Below are 19,610 nucleotides of genomic sequence, written 5' to 3' on the forward strand. Positions count from 1 at the left end.
GTATAGCTGATCATGATATTCTCTTCTGATCCTTTGTACTTCTGTGGTATCTGTTGTTATTTCTCCTATTTCATTTCTGAGTTTATTTATCATTACCTTCTCTCTTTTATTCTTAGTGAGTCTAGCTAATGGTTTGTCAGTTTTGTTTATCTTTCAGAGAACCAGCTCTTAGTTTCATTGATCTTTTCTATTGTCTTTTCAGTCTCTATTTCATTTATTTCTGCTCTGATCTTTAATATTTCCTTTCTTCAGCAGACTTTGGGCTTCATTTGTTCTTCTTTTTTCAGTTCCTTCAGGTGTAAGTTTAGAGTGTTTGAGATTTTTCTTGTTTCTTGAGGTAGGCCTGTATTACTATAAACTTCCCTCTTAGTACCACTTTTGGTGCATCTCATAGGTTGTTTTTTTTTTTTTTTTTTTTTTTTTTTTTTGCCATGGCTCACGGTCCCAGCCACTCTGCGGCATGTGGGGTCCTCCCGGACCGGGGCAAGAACCCGTGTCCCCTGCATCGGCAGGCGGACTCTCAACCACTGTGCCACCAGGGAAGCCCCCATCTCAGGTTTTGACATGTCATTTGTCTTCAGATAATTTTTATTTTTCCTTTGATTTCTTTGTTGACCCAATAGCTGTTCAGTAGCATGTTGTTCAGTCTCCACATATTTGTGATTTTTTTTCCCACCTTTCTTCTTGTAGTTGATTTCTAGTTTCATACCATTGTTATCAGAAAAGATGCTTGAGAAGTATGTTTTTTAAGTCTTGGCCTTCTCACTTGTTCCTAAGATCTGTTATATGTTAGAATATTTTATTTTATTTATTTAGTTAATTTTATAACAAGTTCTATTTTAGTTCTATTTTTTATTTTGATTCCTGACTAAGGAAGTAAAGACATTGAATGGTTAGCATTAGCATCCTGAGACCCCAGAGCCAGAGTAGAAGTGTAGCCTTACTTTCATATAGGTAGAAGGAAGCACATGTCCCTCTGTTAAGTCAAGAGGCTCTTAGCTGACCTATAACTATCCTCATATTGCTAACCTAAACTTTTTTTTGAGGCAATGTAGTATGATTATTATTGTTATAAACAAAGTACAATTTATACAATCAAATGTGTATTTTCCCGTTCAAAGCAGTCCTCTTGGAAGTCTACATATTTATTTTAGCTCTGCTGCTATGGCTCAAAATGGACATGGAAATCGTCTTTCAGAATTGCATCTTTTTCCTTTGAATATAGTTCAAGTTTTCGATATAGCCAAAAATCATTTGAGGCCAAATTTGATAGCTAATGTGGTTTTGGTTTAAGAAGAGGACATCACGGGCTTCCCTGGTGGCGCAGTGGTTGAGAGTCCGCCTGCCGATGCAGGCGACATGGGTTTGTGCCCCCGTCCGGGAAGATCCCACATGCCGCGGAGCGGCTGGGCCCGTGAGCCATGGCCGCTGAGCCTGCGCGTCCGGAGCCTGTGCTCCGCAACGGGAGAGGCCACAGCAGTGAGAGGCCCGCGTACCGCAAAAAAAAAAAAAAAAGAGGACATCATTGGCTAATATTGAATATTAGGTTTTTGGACTAAATTTGGTTGGTTCAGAGTAAAATAGGTATTTTTTGAGTACCTACTATGTCCAGGCACTGTGCTAGGTCCTGGCCTCTAAGAGCTTATGTGAAGACATTTCTTGACCTGGAGTTCCTAAAATATTTTGATGAAGGATAGCATCAGTGAAATGAGGGTTCAGCATCGAAGGACATCACACTAAAATGTCTGAGCCCATGTATATTTGTAAGAGTCTTACTACATTATAGTAACCTTGTATATAACTCACTAGAATGCACAACCAAATCAATTCATCAACAAAGTAAATGTTTTTGAGTGTGCGGCACTGTAGCAGGCAGCAGAAAAATGTAAACTCAAGGAACTTAAAATCCAGTGGGAAACAGACATATTTATCTAACCATAAAAAAAATACAAATGATATAACAGAGATACAAACAGAAAGCCGTGGAGAAGAGGAGGGTGCTTTCTGTTCCTTTAGAGTCAAATAGCAAATGTGGACTTCATTGGACTTTTATTTTTCATTTAATTTTAGATTTAAAGCATATTTGCCATATACTTTGTTCTGCAAACTTCAAGAAGTTAGGCCCGGGCTTCCCTGGTGGCGCAGTGGTTGAGAGTCCGCCTGCCGATGCAGGGGACACGGGTTCGTGCCCCGGCCCGGGAAGATCCCACATGCCGCGGAGTGGCTGGGCCCCTGAGCCATGGCCGCTGAGCCTGCGCGTCCGGAGCCTGTGCTCCACAACGGGAGAGGCCACAACAGTGAGAGGCCCGCGTACCACAAAAAAAAAAAAAAAAAAGCAAAGGAAAAGAAGTCAGACCCGAGGTAAAGGTGCTCTGGTGCCCCAGTTGAGGAAGGGGCGGAACTAGGCAATAATCTGGTTCACCACCTGGAGATGGAAAGTCCAGAGGCCGTGCCGGGGGCATGGCTTTCAGCGGGCCTGAGTTCTTTGTGAGGTGCCACTTTAGGGCTGCATACAATTTTATTTCTATTCAATTTGGATTTTAGAATATGAAGTGCCCTTTGAATATCTAGAGTTTAGTATTTTAGAGCTTAGGAAAAGAACACATAATGAGATCCTGGAGACCAGACGATGCCCTCAAGATGCCAATGTGTCTAATCTCTAAACAAAGCAAAAGGCAGAAGCTTTGATTGTGGAAATATGGAATTTTAAGTTACAAAATCCTACACACAAATTGGGCAATGTGATTGTCCTGCTATCAGCTCCGCTCTACAGAGCCAGAGTCTGTAAATTTAAGAAACGCGTTAGTAAGCCCCACTTCACCACTGGAGTAATTACATTCAGGCAGGACCAAGGTGGAGGCTATACCAACTCTGAAGGGTTTCACTCATTTCCAAGGGACTAACCTGAGTGCACAAGTCCACCCAGCTGGTAACAGGGATGGAACTCAAGCCCAGCCCAAATTTATCTTGGAAAAAATTCTGTTCTGTATGACATAAACAACTCGTCCCCAAGAGATTCAGAACCCTGAATAAAGAGGAAGAAGTATATAGGCCGCTGGCCCTACCATGGGTTGCTGTGGTTCAAGGCAACATGTATCTAGCACATGCACAACATAGGGACAAGGAAACATTTAGTAAGGGTAAGGCAAGGCTTGGCCCAACATGCTGGCAGAAACCCCACAGAGGCCAGCGGGAGTGGGTAAGGCTGTTTAGTGTCTTCGGTCCTGCAGCTTAAGACATGCTGCCTTGTGCCACAGAGCATCTGGAAAGAAGATGTAGGAGAGTGACCACATCAGGCAGTAAAAAGCAGTTAGCGACAATGGAGACAAAAACACCATGATGACACCTGGAAGAAAAAAGGCAAACACTCAATTTTTATGAAGCTGTCTTATGTGTATTTTCCACCCTCTACTTCCCATTCCCATCTTTTCAGCCTTCAGTTTTTACTCACAGAGCCTAAGACACTAAAATCAATGACACATGATCCCTGCCTTTGCAGAGTTTGTCCCTGTGTAACTAGACAATTACAGTCTAATGCAATCTCAGGCTCCATTTTGTCAAATTCAGATCAGAAGTCAGTCTTAGACAAGAATAAATTTGAGTTGCCCAGATCTCTTGTTAGAAAAAAAAAAAACAAAGAAAAAAAATATTCCTAATTGTTTCGAGTTTAACATGAGATATGGGTCAATAAAATATTTTACGCATGCAGAAAAGAGTTAACATAGCAGGCCTGAGAATGCTATCCTTAGAAAGGCCTGCTTGCAAGGTGGGCCTGGAAACTTGAATAGTAAACAGTTCCCTACATTGTAAAACTTTCCCTAGATGGTAAGAGAGTCTTACTGTGCCTACCATGTATAAACTGTATGGTTCTGCTGAACACTTGGTTTCATTCTAAGAGAATGTAATTTTGGTACATCCTAGGTAGAGGGTACCTAAATGACCAGCCACCAATTAAAACCTTGGGTGCTGAGTTTCTAATGAGCTCTCTTGATAGCCAACATTTTACACGTATTGTCACAGTACATTGCCAAAGATTGCATCTTGCATGACTCTACTGGGAGAGAACTTTTGTAAACTTGTGCCTGGTTCCCTCCAGATTTTGCCCAATCTATTTTTTCTCTTTATGGATTTTGCTTTGTGTCTTTTTGCTATACTAAAGTATAGCCATGAGTCTGACTATATGCTGAGTCCTGTGAGTCACCAGACCTGAAGATGGTCTTGGGGACCCTCAACACACCTTGGAATCAAACACAAGAGACTCCTCTTTTCATTTCACACTCTTGTAGCTAAGTGATCTTGAACAAGTTAATTATCTACTCTACATCTCAGCATCTTCACCTATATATTGAGACTCTTTCCAACCTGAGTTGTGAGGATAAAATGATACTTACCCTACACTGACACTTATAATATTCGACTGCCTAGGACAGTTGGTTATTAGCCCCCAGAATACAGATTTGTTGGTTGTCCTGCCTCCTCTGGAATGGAAATGCATGAGTGATCCTGTAAGGGATACCGCTGTGATGTAGCAGAATGAACATGGGATTTGGAGTCCCAAGACCTGGATTTAGAAAAGTCCATACTTTGCCACTTATCAGCAGTGTGACCTTGGGCAAGTCACCTAACTTTTAAAAGGCTGTTTATTACCTTAAGAGAGGAATAATAATGCCTCTCACCCTCTGTCATAATGAGATTGAGTGGGTAATGTGTGGAAGAAACTGATGGAAGTACTACAAACGTGAGATGTTATTCTTCCCCTTTAACTTTGTTGCAGAAGTCTGGAGAACAAGTAACATTGTGAGATTTAATAGCAGAAGCTAGCCCCACACAGGGCCAGTTTAGATGACAGGCGAGTTTAGCTTTGCATGCTTCAAAGTTGACCAAGCCAACTTTGTCCCTGTGTTACCGTATCAAACTCAATTACAAAGGTCAACCAAAATCCCTACCAACCTGACTGTGGTAATACTTTGATGGAAATGCAATTCATATGAATTAACTATGTCACTTTGACATTTATGCCAAATCTCTTCATCTCCACCGCAAACCATCACCTCTCATCTGACAAAAAGCTGGTTTTCCTACTTCTATTCTTAGTCTCCTACAATCTATTCTCTTCATTACAGTCCAAGTGATCGTTTAAAACTGTGGCTCAGAAATCCCTTCAAAGGCTTCTCATTTGCCTACAGGATCCAATCCCCAATCCTGCCCAGTCTGCTCACTTCGCTGGCCTCAGTCTCTCACAAGCCCTCTCTCAGCAAGTCCAGCCACACTGGTGCACTAATGCATCCAGCTGTTCTTGCCTCAGAGCATTCAAAAATTGTTTCCTTTTCTGAACCATCCTTCCCACCACTTGGCCAATCATCTTGCAGTTTTCATGTATTTTAAATTTTTTTCCAGTTTTATTGAGATATCATTGACATATAGCATTGTTATTAGTCCAAAGTGTAACAACAACGATTTGATACTTGTATATATTGCAACATGATAACCATAATAAATTTACTTAAAATCCATCACCTCACATAGTTACACATTATTTCCCTGTGATGAGAACTTTTAAGATCTACTCTCTTAGCAACTTTCAAAAAGCCAATACAGTATTGTTAACTGTAGCCACCATGCTGTACATTACATGCCCAGAACTTATCTTGTAACTGGAGTTTTTACCTTTTGACCACTTTTACCCAGATTTCGTTTAAATGTCACCTCCTTAAGGATCCTTTCCCATCCTTAAGGCATTCCAGCCTAAATTAGGTCACCCTCTGATGCCCTCTGAGAGCACCCTATAGTTTCACAGCACATCAAAACTATATATTTTTAGTTACTTCTGCCATGATTTGTTTGGTGTCTGTCTCCCCTATTGGACTGTAAATCCTGAGGCAGGAAGTATTTGTCTGGTTTACCAATTTGATTCCTAGTACCTCACATATGGTCAGTGTTCCCTAAATTTCTATTGAACTTAGTGACATCCAACAAATATTTATTGAGCATCTACTATGTGATTGGCACAATCCTAGGTACTAGGAATTATAGCACAAATGAAAAAGAGTCTTCTATGGGGGGGTGGGCAGGTTTAGTGTGTATAGACAACAAACAAGTAAATATGCATCAGGTGATGATAAATTATATGGAGAAAAGTAAAGCAGGGTGAAACAGAAAGGGAATGTGGGGACGAGGTACAGGGTGGCAATGAGCAGCAGTGATAATAAATGATCACTAGTGACATTTAAGAGCAGTATTTTCACTCACCTCCCAGATAGACCATTTTTTTCCAGTTCTCAGACTCCAGGATTTCGTCATGTGGGTAGTAGCTCTGGTCCATCATGAATAGAATCATGAGTGAGGCCATGCAAGAGAGAATGAATGTGTTGCCTTTGGTCAGGAGGGAGGTGGAGGCCAAAACACAGGAAGCATAGGGGCAGGGTAGACCCTTGTATGTGAAGGGAACACCTGCAGGGAAAGAAAAGATGGGGTTTGCTGCTTCCCACTGCTAAAGCACCCACCAGAGGAAGCCCTTCTCTCTTTGGGTCTTCCCTGCCCCACATTCCAAATCCCCTAATCCCAGGGCAGTGGCCAGCCATAAAGCACTTAGTTATTTGGAGATGATGTGTGAGTTTCGCACTGGATCCTCAAGGTAAAGCAGGCAGCTAGGACCACGCCTATGCCTTGGCCTCTAGGAAGCCTCTGTAGAGGGGTCCTTTGAGATCTTTCTGTCTGCATCTGCAATCCCTTGCGTTGTGACCTTAGGCAAGGTAATTACCCTCACCAGAGTTCAGTTTCTCCATCTGTTATGGGAAACTGGAGTATGACCTCTAGTTCTAGAGTCTGTGAATTCATATGCTCCACCCAAAGGTCACACTACAAGAAAAAGGCACAGCTGGTTCAAGAACCAAAGGTTCCCGCCCCCTAGAACAGGTCTCTGCCAATGCAGCCGGCAGTCTCCAGTGGGCCTAGAGCAGGGGAGAAGGAAGGAAGGGGGTCTCCGTAAAAGGAAGGAAAGGAGTCAATTACTGCACCTCACGCTTCTGGCATCCAACAGCTTCTCCCCTCCATGGTTCCCTACCCTCAGCCATAAAGCTGGCTTCCACTCACCAGCTGAATAGAAACAGAGGCGGACTGAAATAGCCAACACATAGATGATGGCCAGGAAGCCGTTCAGAGGCCCATCCATGCCTAGAAGCAGGGCTGAGGCCAGGCCAAAGGTGGTGAAGACAGCAAAGTCATTCAGCTTGGCTCCTGTTCCAGAAGGCCAAGGTTAGAAGAACTTACACTCATATGTCTTATACCTTAGTCCCCTCTAGTTGGGGAGCTGGAGTGAGGACGAGCGGGATCCTGTTTGTCAGGTCCCTGAGGGGCCAGAGGGCAACAGCTGCTCCCCCGGGGGGGCCTGTTGATCAAAGATTAGGATCTCCTTCTGGCTCTGCCTCAAACTGACCACATGGCCTTAGACAAGTCTTTCCCTGTCTAGGTCTTAGTTTTCCCATCCTTTAACACGCAAGGGTTGGACCACAATTGGGAACGTATCGATAAGCTGTGGAACCCTTTTTTTCAAGCAAAATCTTGCATGGAAATATCTTGACATATTTTAAACCAGCAGCTCTGCTTGGGGTAATTTTTCATTTCCCCACTCCCCCGTGACCACAACCACCACTCCCACTCCCAGATCCGCCCTGAAGAGGGAGACGGGGCAGATAAGCCCACTGAAGGCCAGGACAAAGACAGCCAGCGATCAATAAGCGAACCAGCAGAGGAGCTAGATCTAGACTGTGGGGCTCACAAACTCTGTTCAAGGGCTGCTTCTGCTACACTCAGAGGGATGTGAACAGGAGTGGTGACTCAAGGAAGCCTGCTGTATTTCAGAGGATGGAGGAGCTGACCTGAATGGGTGCTCCTGGGGTCAGGGATTATGAGTCTGAGGCCTGGACTCACCTGATGTGGAGCAGCTGTTGAGGTGTCTGGTCATTGCCCCGATAGCCATGTCTAATAGAAAGCTGACCAAAAGCATCCAGGAGGCACAGGGGGACTTCCTAAAATGCAGGCCAGCAGGCCCCAAAGGGCAGCTCTTTCATAGTCTCCACTGGACTCCACCCCCCTCCCGCTATATGCTTCCTATGCTAGCACACATACACACACCCCTACATGTTCCCCACACTCACGTCCTTTCTCATACGTGCTGCTTTACACACACACACACACACACACACACACACACCCGCACACATATCTACATCCCTTCCATACTCTTATTCTCAACCCACAGTCTTAAAGGGGTGCCCTCAACCCCCTCGGTAATCATTAAGGTCCCTTTCAATTCTAAATTCCAGGCACATTCAGTGGCAAGGGGGTCCTAGGCCTTAGTCCAGCCTCTACAACCATCTCAGATAAACCACTCCTCCTTCCTAGGTCTCTGTTCCTCCATCTATAAAATGAGGGGTTTGTACCAAATGATTTATTTAATAGGTATAGGCCTATTTAGATTATCTGTTTCTCCTAGGGTGAGTTTTGGTAGCTTGTATCTTCTAAGGAGTTGGTCTGTTTCATCTAGGCTATCAAGTTTGTGGGCACAGAGCTGTTCACAATATTCCTTTACTATGCTTTTAATGTCCGTGTAATGATTCCTCCACTTTCATTTCCGACACTGGTAATTTGTGTCTTGTCTTTTTTTTGGTTAGCCTGGCTAGAGGTTTATCAATTTTATTGATCTTTTCAAAGAACCAGGTTTTGGTTTCATTGATTTTTTTAAATTGCTTTCTTGTTTTCGATTTCATTGATTTTTGCTCTAATTTTTATTATTTCTTTCCTTCTTCTTACTGTGGATTTAACTTGCTCTTCTTTTTCTAGTTTCCTAAGGTGGAAGCTTACATAATTGATTTTAGATCTTCCTTCTTTTCCATTTTTTCTAAGACTTTATTTTTGTAGGGAAGTTTTAGGTTTACAACAAAATTGAGAGATATACAGAGATTTCCACATACCCCTTAGCCCCACATATGCATAGCCTCTCCCATTATCAACATCACTCACCAGAATGGTGCATTCTGGCCTTGGTACATACCAAGGATGAACCTACACTGACACACTGTAGTCACTCAAAGTCCATAGTTTACCTTAGGGCTCACTCTTGGTGTTATACGTTCTATGGTTTTGGATAAAAGTATAATGATATATATATATATATATATCCATCATTATAATATCATATAGAGCATTTTCACTGCCCTAACAATCCTCTGTGCTCTACCTATTTATGTCCTCCTCAACCCCTCTGGAAACTATTGATCTTTTTATTGTCTCCATATTTTTGGACACATATTTTCTTTTCCAGAATGTCATATAGTTGGAGTCATATAATATGTAGCCTTTTTGGATTGGCTTCTTTCACTTAATAATATGCATTTAATGTTCCTCCATGTCTTCTTAGGGCTTGATAGCTCATTTCTTTTTAACACTGAATGATATTCCATTGTCTGGATGTACCACAATTTATTTATCCATTCATCTACTGAAGGACATCTTTGTTGCTTCCAAGATTTGGCTATTACGAATAAAACATCATAAACATCCAAGTACAGGTTTTGAACATAGTTTTCATTTGGATAAATACCGAGGAGTGTGATTGCTGGATTATATGGTAAGAATATGTTTAGTTTTATAGGAAACCACCAAACTGTCTTCCAAAGTGGCTGTCCCATTTTGCATTCCCACCAGCAATGAATGAGGGTTCTTGTTGCTCCACATCCTCAGCAACATTTGTTGCTATCAGTGTTCTGGATTCTGGTCCTTCTAATAGGTGTATAGTGTTATCTCATTGCCATTTAATTTGTATTTCCCTGATGATATATGATGTGGAGTATCTCTTCATATGTTTAAATGCCATCTGGATATCTTCTTTGGTGAGGTGTCTGTTAAGGTCTTTGGCCCTTTTTTAATTGGGTTGTTTTCTTATTGATGAGTGTTAAGCTTTGTATATTTTGGACTGTAGTTCTTTATCGGATGTATTTTTGCAAATATTTTCTCCCAGTCTATGGCCTGTCTTCTAGTTTTCTTGACGTGGTCTTTTACAGAGCAGATTTCTTTTCTAATATATGCATTCAATGCTATAAATTTCCCTCAAAGTACTGCATTCACTGCATCTCACAAATTATGATAAGTTGTATTTTCACGTTCTTTTAGTTCAAAATATTTTTTTTTAATTTCTCTTGAGACTCCTTTTTTATCTATGTATTATTTAGAAGTCAGTTGTTTAACCTCCATGTATTTCGGAATTTCCTAGTTATTTTTCTGTTATTAATTTCTAGTTTAACTCCATATGGCCTGAGAGCATACTGTGTATGATTTCTATTTTTTTAAATTTGTTAAGGTATGTCTTACAGACCAGAATGTGGTCTATCTTGGTGATCTTGAGAAGAATGTGTATTCTGCTACTGTTGGATGAAGTATGCTATAAATATCAATTAGATCCAGTGGATTGATGGTGCTGTTCAATTCAACTATATCCTTACTGATTTTCTGCCTGCTGGATCTATCAATTACTGATAAAGGGGTATAGAAATATCCAACTATGATAATACAGTCATCAGTTTCTGCTTGTAGTTATATCAGTTTTTGTCTCATGTATTTTGATGCTCTGAATGATTTCTAAGATATCTTTCAGACCTTACACCCAAGGACTCTGATTCTTTCCAGCACATGCTCCCAGACTCCTCTGAAATCAGCTACCACAATCTCAGACCAAAGTGCCCTAGGAGGCCATACGCAAGTCGATACCCTGACTGCAATGCTTGGGTGGCCCAGCAGAAGCAAACAGAGAGCCTGACCTCAGGCCTCAGCTGTCCCCAAACAACCTTAGTATTTCCTTTGTTTAGACCCATACCTATGTGTCTAAAGGGAATTGCGCCCACCATTATGGCATAAAAACTACACTCCCAGAAGATTAGGTTGAACTAAGAAGACAGCGGTTTTCTGCTGCAGGTATGCCCCACTTTATGAGACCCCAAAAACCCAGACTTAGAGAATCATATAATTTTCAAACTGGAAGGGAACTTAAACATAATCAGGTGAAATCCTCTTATTTTATGGTTGAGAAATAGATCCAGAGAAGTCACTTGCTCATGGTTATAAAGAATCAAACAGATTAGGAGTATGTTATTTGCATTATAAAGGACTTACCTTTAAAGAGCTGATTTCCCAAAGCCATTGAAATATGATTCAATTTATAGAAACATAATTTGCCTACAGCTTTTTGGGGGGCCCATATACATGTCTCAGAGTTTCCAGAACAGTGCTAATTTCAAATATTCTGCCAGATCATATGCTCTAATCTAAGAATCAAAAAAATTTAATGGTCGCCTGCCTACCCAAGGATTGTGCAAAGGCTATCAGAACAGAAATCTCAAAACCTCTTGATTTTCTCATAGAAACCATTCTAGATTGCCATAGCTGGAAGGAACTATAGAGATCATAGTGTGAGCTGCTTGTTTTAAAGATGGAGAAACTGAGGCTCAGGATATGACCTAGCTAAGGTCGCATATCAGGCTGGTGGTAGAACTGAGGCCAGGATCTTGACCCCTTGACTCCCAACCTACTACACTCTCTCCTGCCCCCAGTTGATCTGTACGCCTCAGAGCTTGGCTCTCTAGACTCCCCACTCCTTCCCTCACGCCATTGGCTCCAGCTCTTGGCTGAGAGCTTGCTGGGCCCCAGACCTACTTGCGGAAACTGCAGAAGATGGAGAAGAGCCCCAGGATCATGTTGGCCACAGACAAGGCACTGGCAACATCCTTACAGGAAAATTCATTCATCTGGGCGTGGCTCTGCTCTTTGGTCAGGAAGAAACTGGTGTGCTGACCTGGGGCCCAGGGGAGAGGGACAAGGGGTTGTCAAGGGCAAAGAGTCCCAAAAGAGGCTCCCAGGGACCCAGTAGCTCCTGTTCCCCTAGACCTCACCCCAGAGCTGCGCCCTCCCAACATGGTTTCATGTTGGTAGATGAAGGATGGAGGAGACCCAGGAGGTAAGACAAAGGTGCTGAAGATGAGCGCCTGGGGAAGTTCAATAGCAAAGTGAGTGAACCAGCACGACCATAGCTTCCACCCCTCTCTGACTACACCCCTTGCCCTACAGCACAGACCTCCCTCTAGCCCATATGCTGACCCTCCTGGCACTCCCATGGCCCAGGGTCCAAGGGGTATGCGCCCTTCCCCCATCTGAGAGATGAACCCTTGTCATAGAGACCTTTATCATAAATGAGCCCTCCTTTTTTTTTTTCTTTTCTTTTTTTTTTAATTATAAAGCTACTTTTAATACTTTGGAGTGAGCCCCACAGGAACAAAAACACTGGAAAAGGGTAACCCCCTCACCCCCAGGAGTGGCCCAGGGGGAGAGAGGCCACCTGAAGGGAAGGAAGCACAAAGGGCCCGCTGCAGACTCAGGCTCCTTTGTCCCGGAGTCCACACTCACTCCCTCAGAAAGACAGGGCTGTGGCTGAGGTGCCCCAAGTGTCAACAGGGGAAGAGATGAGCAGCAGAAAATGAATATGGACAGCACTAAATAATTCATATGGCACTTCCACCACGTTCTCTCTTCTGATCCTGACAACCTTAGGAGATGGTGCTATAATTATCCCCGTTTCATGAATGAGGGAACTGAGGTCCTGAGAAATGGAGGTATTTGCTCAAAGTCACACATTAGGTGAGGAGAATCAATCCCTCCTGTTTTATTTTTGCGGTACACGGGCCTCTCACTGTTGTGGCCTCTCCCCTTGCGGACCACAGGCTCCGGATGCGCAGGCTCAGCTGCCATGGCTCACGGGCTCAGCTGCCATGGCTCACGGGCCCAGCCGCTCCGCGGCATGTGGGATCCTCCCGGACCGTGGCACGAACCTGCGTCCCCTGCATCGGCAGGCGGACTCTCAACCACTGCGCCACCAGGGAAGCCCAATCCCTCCTGTTTGATTCTAAATCTGGTGCTTCTTAAAGGGGGCATAATCTCAGCAGCAGGAGGTTTGTGGGGTAGGAGGTTTGTGCAGGCAATGAGGGAGCTCAGATGGGCAGTCTGGCTGGGCAGCTACAGCCTCCCCGTGCAGAAGCAGGCCCTGCCCAGGCCTCCTCCCTTCCCTCAGCCTCTCTCAGCAGCAGGGAATCAGCTGGCCCTGGCCATTTTCACAGTCTCTCTGTGTCTGTTTTCGCTCTAAGACCAAACATGTGCACTCCTTACACATACACTGTCTGTGAAACTTTCTTTTGGAGAAAGAGCCCCAGCGTTCTCTGAAACAGGGAGGCCCCACTGGTTGTAAACACACTACCCACAAATAGCAATCCTGCATGTGAGTAAAATGTACAAGTTCCAAGGTGTTTTCTCATTTAATCCCCACTCATTTTCGAGGTGAGGAAGCTGAGACTCTGCCTCCATACAGCCCCTCTGTACAGCCGCAGGCCCTTCTGGTCTGGGCAAGAGCTAAGACAAATCATGGTCCTTTCCCATAAATACTGCCACCAGTATGTCAGAGGCTGAGAGGGGGCCGGACTTGGAATTTGGGGCTGGGAGTTTATCAGGCAGCACGGTGGAGCTAACTGCTCGCATAGGCCAGCTTCATTCACCAAGGGGTATCAGTAGTTACAATGCCAAAGCCACTGGGACTCCTGAGACCTTGTCATGCCAGGTCCCCTCAAAACCTAAGACAGGGAAGCAATGCTAGTCTGAGAAATCTGGGATGGGAGGGTGGCAAAGGATTGGATGCCTGCTCCCTCCCTATCAACCCTTCCCTCCTGGTCTGTCTTGAGTCTCAGGGCTGACCCGAGCAAGACCAAGCACCTCTGTTCCAGCCTAGTCTGCACCTGGAAGAGCAGCATCCCAGCATCTCAGAGGCAGTCAGCAGATACCTGGGGTGTGTCCACCAAGTACGAGACACACCTCATCTATACTACTACACGGTTTGGTTTTTTTTTTTTTCTTTTGCGGTACGTGGGCCTCTCACTGTCGTGGCCTCTCCTGTTGCGGAGCACAGGCTCCGGACGCGCAGGCTCAGCGGCCATAGCTCATGGGCCCAGCCGCTCTGCGGCATGTGGGATCTTCCCGGACCGGGGCACGAACCCACGTCCCCTGCATCAGCAGGCGGACTCTCAACCACTGAGCCACCAGGGAAGTCCCTGGTGTTTTTTTTAAATTAATGTGCAATTAATTGTCTACTATAGTATCTCTTTCATTCACAAAGCACTTTCACCTCTGTGGTTTCCACTGGCCCTGTGAGGTCTGCCAGGTAAGGCAAGGAAGACTCAGAGAGGGGAAGAACCTTGTTCAAGGTCACACTGGAAGTGGCAGAACAAGACTTCCAACTTCACTGTAAGTGTTCTTTCCTGTGTACTCTGCTGTCTACCAACCAACAGGACTGATCGTAGTATTCGTTGTAAGCTCAGACTGAGCAAGGTGCTGGGGAAAGCCCTTGGTCCCTGCCTGGACCATGGAATTTACAGTCTGTTCAGGAAAACAAGACTCATGCATGCCTGTGGAGACTTACAGACAGTTCATGGTGGTAACTCATCTTAACAATGGGGAAACTGAGGTTTCAGAACAGTTAAGCAACTTGTTCCAGCAAATGGTGGAGCTGGGATTGGAACTGAGCCTCCTCTTTCCCAGTTAAAAGCCATTTGTAGCACAGGCCCCAGGTATGGAAGGATGTGGAGCTGAGAGTAAGAGCTGTTGAAATTTAGAGAAAAAAGGAAAAATCCGTTCATTCAGCACTTGGTCTTGGGATAGAGAAGATTAAGACCTGGTCTCATCTCTCAAAAAGCTCAGTCTGGCAGAGGCATTCAACCCTGCACAGAAGAGGAGGTGACAAGGCTGCTGAGGGAGCACAGAAGAGGGGCCCCGCCTGTCAGGGGGCTCAGAGGAGGCGTCTCAGAGGAGGGGGTCAGAGCTGAGGCCTTGCCCAGCAGTGGCCTGCAAGACTAACTCACGTCACTCCCCGGCTCCTCGGATGCCATCAGTGGCTCCCCAACACCCTCAGGATGGAGTCCAGCTCCTTCATGTGGTATGCAAGCCCTTCGTGATGAAGCCCTGCTCGACTCTCAGCCTCCTCTCTCCATTGCCCCTTGACCCCTTCTCTGCCCCCCCTCTGGTCTTGGGTTGGGTGGTGGGCCTCTTTGGGAAGCCTGACACCCCCTCAAGTCTTGAGCTGCTCCTCCTCTGCACTGCCACATCTGCTTGTGCTCACCGTGTGACACTTGGCATTCTGTATTGGCACCGCCTATGTGGTCTTCCTTCTCTACTACAGGGGAAGGAACTTGAGTGCCGACCGAGGTCCCCTGTGCCCGGCACGAGGCCCGACAACAGAAGTTGTTCAATGACTGTTAAATTAATAGGGCACTCTGGTGCTTGCCCGAGATCATCTCCCTGCACAGAATCACTCAAAGCCTGTCTAGTGTGTCCTGTGAGAAGCCTTCTCAAGTGAACAATCCAGCCCCCTCAGCACACCCCGCATCTACCCAACGTTTATGATCTTTATTTGCCGATGCCTGCTGTGCGCCAGGCCTGTGTTCTGGGCACCCTCAGGAGGCTGGGAGTCTGGTAGGGGAGGCAGATGTGTGTAGGGACGGTGACAGCAGTGTGGCAACTCTGGTTGGACAAGGGGTTGTCCGGTTGCTGAGGGTGTCCAGGGAAGACTAAGTCTGGGGTGGGGGCAGGGGAAGGCTTGGCCAATGTGATATTTACGGAGGGTCTCCAGGCATAAACAAAGGCGGGTGCTTCCTGGCAAAGGAAATTGCAAGGGCGCAAGCCCAATGAGGAGGCTGGGTCCCAGGGAGACAGGGCTGCCGGGAGGCAAAGCCGGCAGGGAGGCCACAGTTGTGATAGCTGCTGTGACCTTGCCTTGCCGCTGTGGGCGAGCAGTGATGTTTATTTGGTAAGGGGGTGTCTTGATCAGATGTGGGTTGGAGGTGGAGGGTGGTCTCGAGGGGAGAGGCTGAAGAAAAGGAAACCAGCCATTAGACTGGTGAGTGAGGAGAACTAAGTGAGCGAGCAGAAATGTCCGACGCTGGGGCTGCTAGCGGAAGAAGAGGGGAGAGTTGCGTGGGACTCGGCGATTTCTCAGGAGAGGCAAGACGTGGAGAAGTCGGTGCCTTGCCTGGAAACCCGCGCAGCGTTAGAGCGAGAAGGCCCCAGGCGGCGCTCCCCCGCGGGCGGTGAGCCACGCGCACAGCCCCTCGAGTTAGAAACGCCCCGCCCCCCACTGGCCGCCCCCAATCCATCCCGCCACCCTAGAGGCCAACAGACCGACAGGGAGCCGGCCTCCTCCCGACGCCGGTCTGTCCGAGTTGGAGACACCGGCGCTCCCCTCCTCGCCCCTCCCCTGCCCGCTGTGCCGCGTCGGTCCTGGACGACAGCGACGGCGACGACGCCCAGGCGAAAAGCTGGAAGAGATGGAGCCGGGGCTGGGCGCCCGCGCTTCGGAACAGCTCCTTCCCCCCAGGGCCGTGGTCGCCGACAGCACCCTGGGGGAGGCGCGTGCGACGCTGCGGCTGCTTACCTGGGGACCAGACATTCTTAGATGGGGTGGGGGCCCGCACTCCTTCCCCGCTTCCTGGGCGGTGGAGAGGGGCCGGCCCAGGAGAAGCCGCGCCGTCCCAAGCCTCTCACCCCCACGGCTGTTAGCTCACAATCCCCGAGGGGCAGGGGAGGGGCCACGGGGCTTTAGTTGGCAGGAAGAGGGGCCTCAGTTTGCCGGCGCGGCACGGGGAATGGAGGGATCTGAGAGGAGGGGACTAGTCTAACACGGGGAGCGTGGACAGGCTTGGCAGGAGAAGAGACCAGAGTGCCCGGCGTGTGGGAGGGAGGTGGGCTGGAAGGGAGTTGCGGGGAGATAAGGCTGTAAAGGGATGCTGGGGTCCAGACTGTGAAGGGCCCCTAGAATGAAAGCCCCCTCCGTGTGGGCAGGGCTTTCGCTGTGCTTGGTGCACTGCTGTATCTTTGTGCCCGTAAGAACGCTTAGGCATAAGGTACATCCCCCAGCCCCCATACTTGTTGGATCAATGACAAGCTGAGTAGTTGACACTCAGTCCTGAAAATAGGAGATTTTAAGTAGGGAAGTGACATGGTCAGGTTGGCTTAGAAAGATTATCCTGGCAGCCAGCGTGGAGGAAGGCTGTGTAACTGCATGAGCTGAGGCAGGGGCTGGAGCAAAGACATACTGTTGGACAGCAGCAGAAAGGAATGAGTAGTAGTCGGACCAGGAGCCACTGTGAGATGGAATGTCAAGAGTGTGGGAGAGGAGTGAGAGGGAGGAGGTAAGAGCCTCTCTGAGGTGTTTAGGTTCCGCTACTGGATGAATATGTGCCACAGAGAGAAACGTGTTAGTACTGGGTAGGATCCCAAGCACCAGTGCTAATACCTGCCCCACTTTCTCTGACCTACCCAGTTGCTAAGTTCCAGCAGCAATAGCTTCCAGGGCCCCACAGAATATGTGAAGAGAAGGGGTGGACCTAGGAGGTCAGTGACTCTTTGCCTCCCTTGCAGCCTGGAGGGGGAAGAGAAGTATAGGACCTAGCCTGTCCTGAGTGGCTACTAGCCACTGGGCACTGTGCTCAATGCTTTACAGACGTTATAGTCATCTTACTGGATTTTCTCAAATGCCCCTGATGTTAGTATTAGCATTCCCATTCTCCAGAAGAGGAAACGGGCATTACTCGATTTTACTGAAGGTTACACCGTTATTAATTAGTGGATCTGAGACCTGAACACAGTTTGACACTGAAGTCACACCTAAGGTGTTTGAGAAACTAAAACGGAGAATCAGGATGGAGGCAACTTCAGCTGTGCTGGGAGTCCAAGCCCAAGAGTCATGTCAGCTCCTTTCTATCATTTGTATTTCTCTTCATTTGTCCAGGCTACATGGACCATTAAAGTGGCAAAATAAAAATGGTCACATAATGATTATAATACAGGCTTTAACTTTTAGCCAGACTTACATTCCATCTCTAACACTTGGCAGATGTGTAAATTTGAACAAGTTACTTTGGTTTCCACAACCAAATCTGTAAAATGCGATTGCCGTGAGAATTAAATGAGCTTATATGAAATGCTCAGCACAGTGCAGCAGCTTAGTCATCATCATCATCATCATCCTAAGGACATGGTCATGCCTCTGTTAGCCTGGACATCCCCAAAGCTTCCTTCAGAAGAGGGAGACGAAGCAGGGAGAGCTAAGAAACACCCTCCTCCCCCACCATCAGAAGTTTCTAGCTTCCTCCCATTCTGGATCTCACATAAGTAGAGAACAAGAACAGTAGGGTGACTGCCTACACTTGTACTAACATGATAGCCACTAGCCACATGTGGCTCGAGTACATGAAATGTGGCTAGTCTGAATTGAGGCAGCTGTACATTTACCAGAGTTTGAATACTGTTTTAAAAAAATATGTAAAATAACTAATTTTTAGTATTATTTGTTAAAATGTTAATATTCTTATATACTGGGTTAAATTATTAAAGTTAATTTCACCTGTTTTTCCTTATTTTTTAATGTAGCTGCTAAAAAATTTTAAATCACACATGTGGCTCACATTCTATTTCTCTTAGCTGCATTGACTTAGATGCCCTGCAGGATATAAGTACGGAGCTGCAGATGTCCATCCATCCATCCATTATTAGAGTATTTATTATGTGCCAGGCACTATTTTAGGTGCTAGGGATATAGCAATAAACAAGACAGACACTGTTTCTGCCCTCAGAGAACTTACACTCAAGTATGGGGCAAAGGCAACAAATGTCTAGTCACGACAAGTGCCATGGAAATCAAAACAGGGTCAGAAGTATTTTGATGTGAGAGGAGTTGGTACTCCTGATAGGGTAATGAGTGAAGTGATATTTGAGCAGGGACCTAAATGTTGAGAAGTCACAAACCATGAAAAGACCTTGGGGGAAATGTTCCAGGCAGATGGAGCTACAAATGTAAAGACGCTGGAGCAGGAACAGGCTTGATGTGCTGATGAGCTGAGCAGTCAGTGGGAAATGCAGTGAGTACTGAGAATGGTACATCACATAGAACCTTGGCAAGAGTTTGGACTTTATTCTAAGTGTAATGAGAAATTTGGGGGTCATTTTTTACAGAGGTATTATAACCTGACTCACATTTTTAGGAGAATGACTACAGTCTCTGTGGAAACAGAATGAAGGAGAGTGAGAATGGAGGCAGGGAGGCAAGTTAGGAGGCTACTGCATTCGTCCAGGCTAGAGATGTTGGTGTCCTGGACTAAGGGGGGAGGGGTGGAGGTGGTGAGCAGCAGTCAGATGTGGGATGTATTTTGAAGACAGAGCTGAGAAGACTTGCTGATTGGTGTGGGAAAAACAAACAGAATCAGGATGACTTGGGTTTCTGGCCTCAACAGCAGTGTGACACAGGTGCTGATGGAAAGAGAGCAACTAGTAACAAAACAGGTTTGGGGTATAACTCAAGACTTCCATTTGGGGCACGTTAGGTTTGTAATGACATCAAGTGAAGCTGTTCAATAAATGAAGTCTGCATAAAACTCAGGGAGGGATCAGGACTGGAGACACACATGTGAGTCAAGAGCATACGGGTGGCATTTAAAGCCATGGGAAATGATTAGATCACCTAGTAGGGA

The 19,610-nt window shown here is 46.1% G+C and overlaps 1 protein-coding gene across 1 annotated transcript in view; it reads right to left on the bottom strand.

Moving 5' to 3' along the window:
- Window positions 1-3,209: 3,209 nt before the first annotated feature.
- The window catches only part of TMEM269 (transmembrane protein 269), a 19,325-nt gene continuing 2,924 nt past the window's right edge, over window positions 3,210-19,610 (bottom strand). Inside the window, exons 2-8 of the mRNA XM_007453024.1 lie at window positions 16,517-16,641; window positions 15,206-15,338; window positions 11,707-11,845; window positions 7,930-8,027; window positions 7,093-7,236; window positions 6,250-6,450; window positions 3,210-3,346 (exon numbers count right to left, since the gene is read on the bottom strand). Of these exons, the coding sequence (XP_007453086.1) occupies window positions 3,210-3,346; window positions 6,250-6,450; window positions 7,093-7,236; window positions 7,930-8,027; window positions 11,707-11,845; window positions 15,206-15,338; window positions 16,517-16,641 (977 nt within the window). The remainder of the gene's footprint in view (window positions 3,347-6,249; window positions 6,451-7,092; window positions 7,237-7,929; window positions 8,028-11,706; window positions 11,846-15,205; window positions 15,339-16,516; window positions 16,642-19,610) is intronic.

Source organism: Lipotes vexillifer, unplaced genomic scaffold (assembly GCF_000442215.2).
Source record: "Lipotes vexillifer unplaced genomic scaffold, Lipotes_vexillifer_v1.1 scaffold683, whole genome shotgun sequence".
Taxonomy (NCBI): Eukaryota; Metazoa; Chordata; class Mammalia; order Artiodactyla; family Lipotidae; genus Lipotes; species Lipotes vexillifer.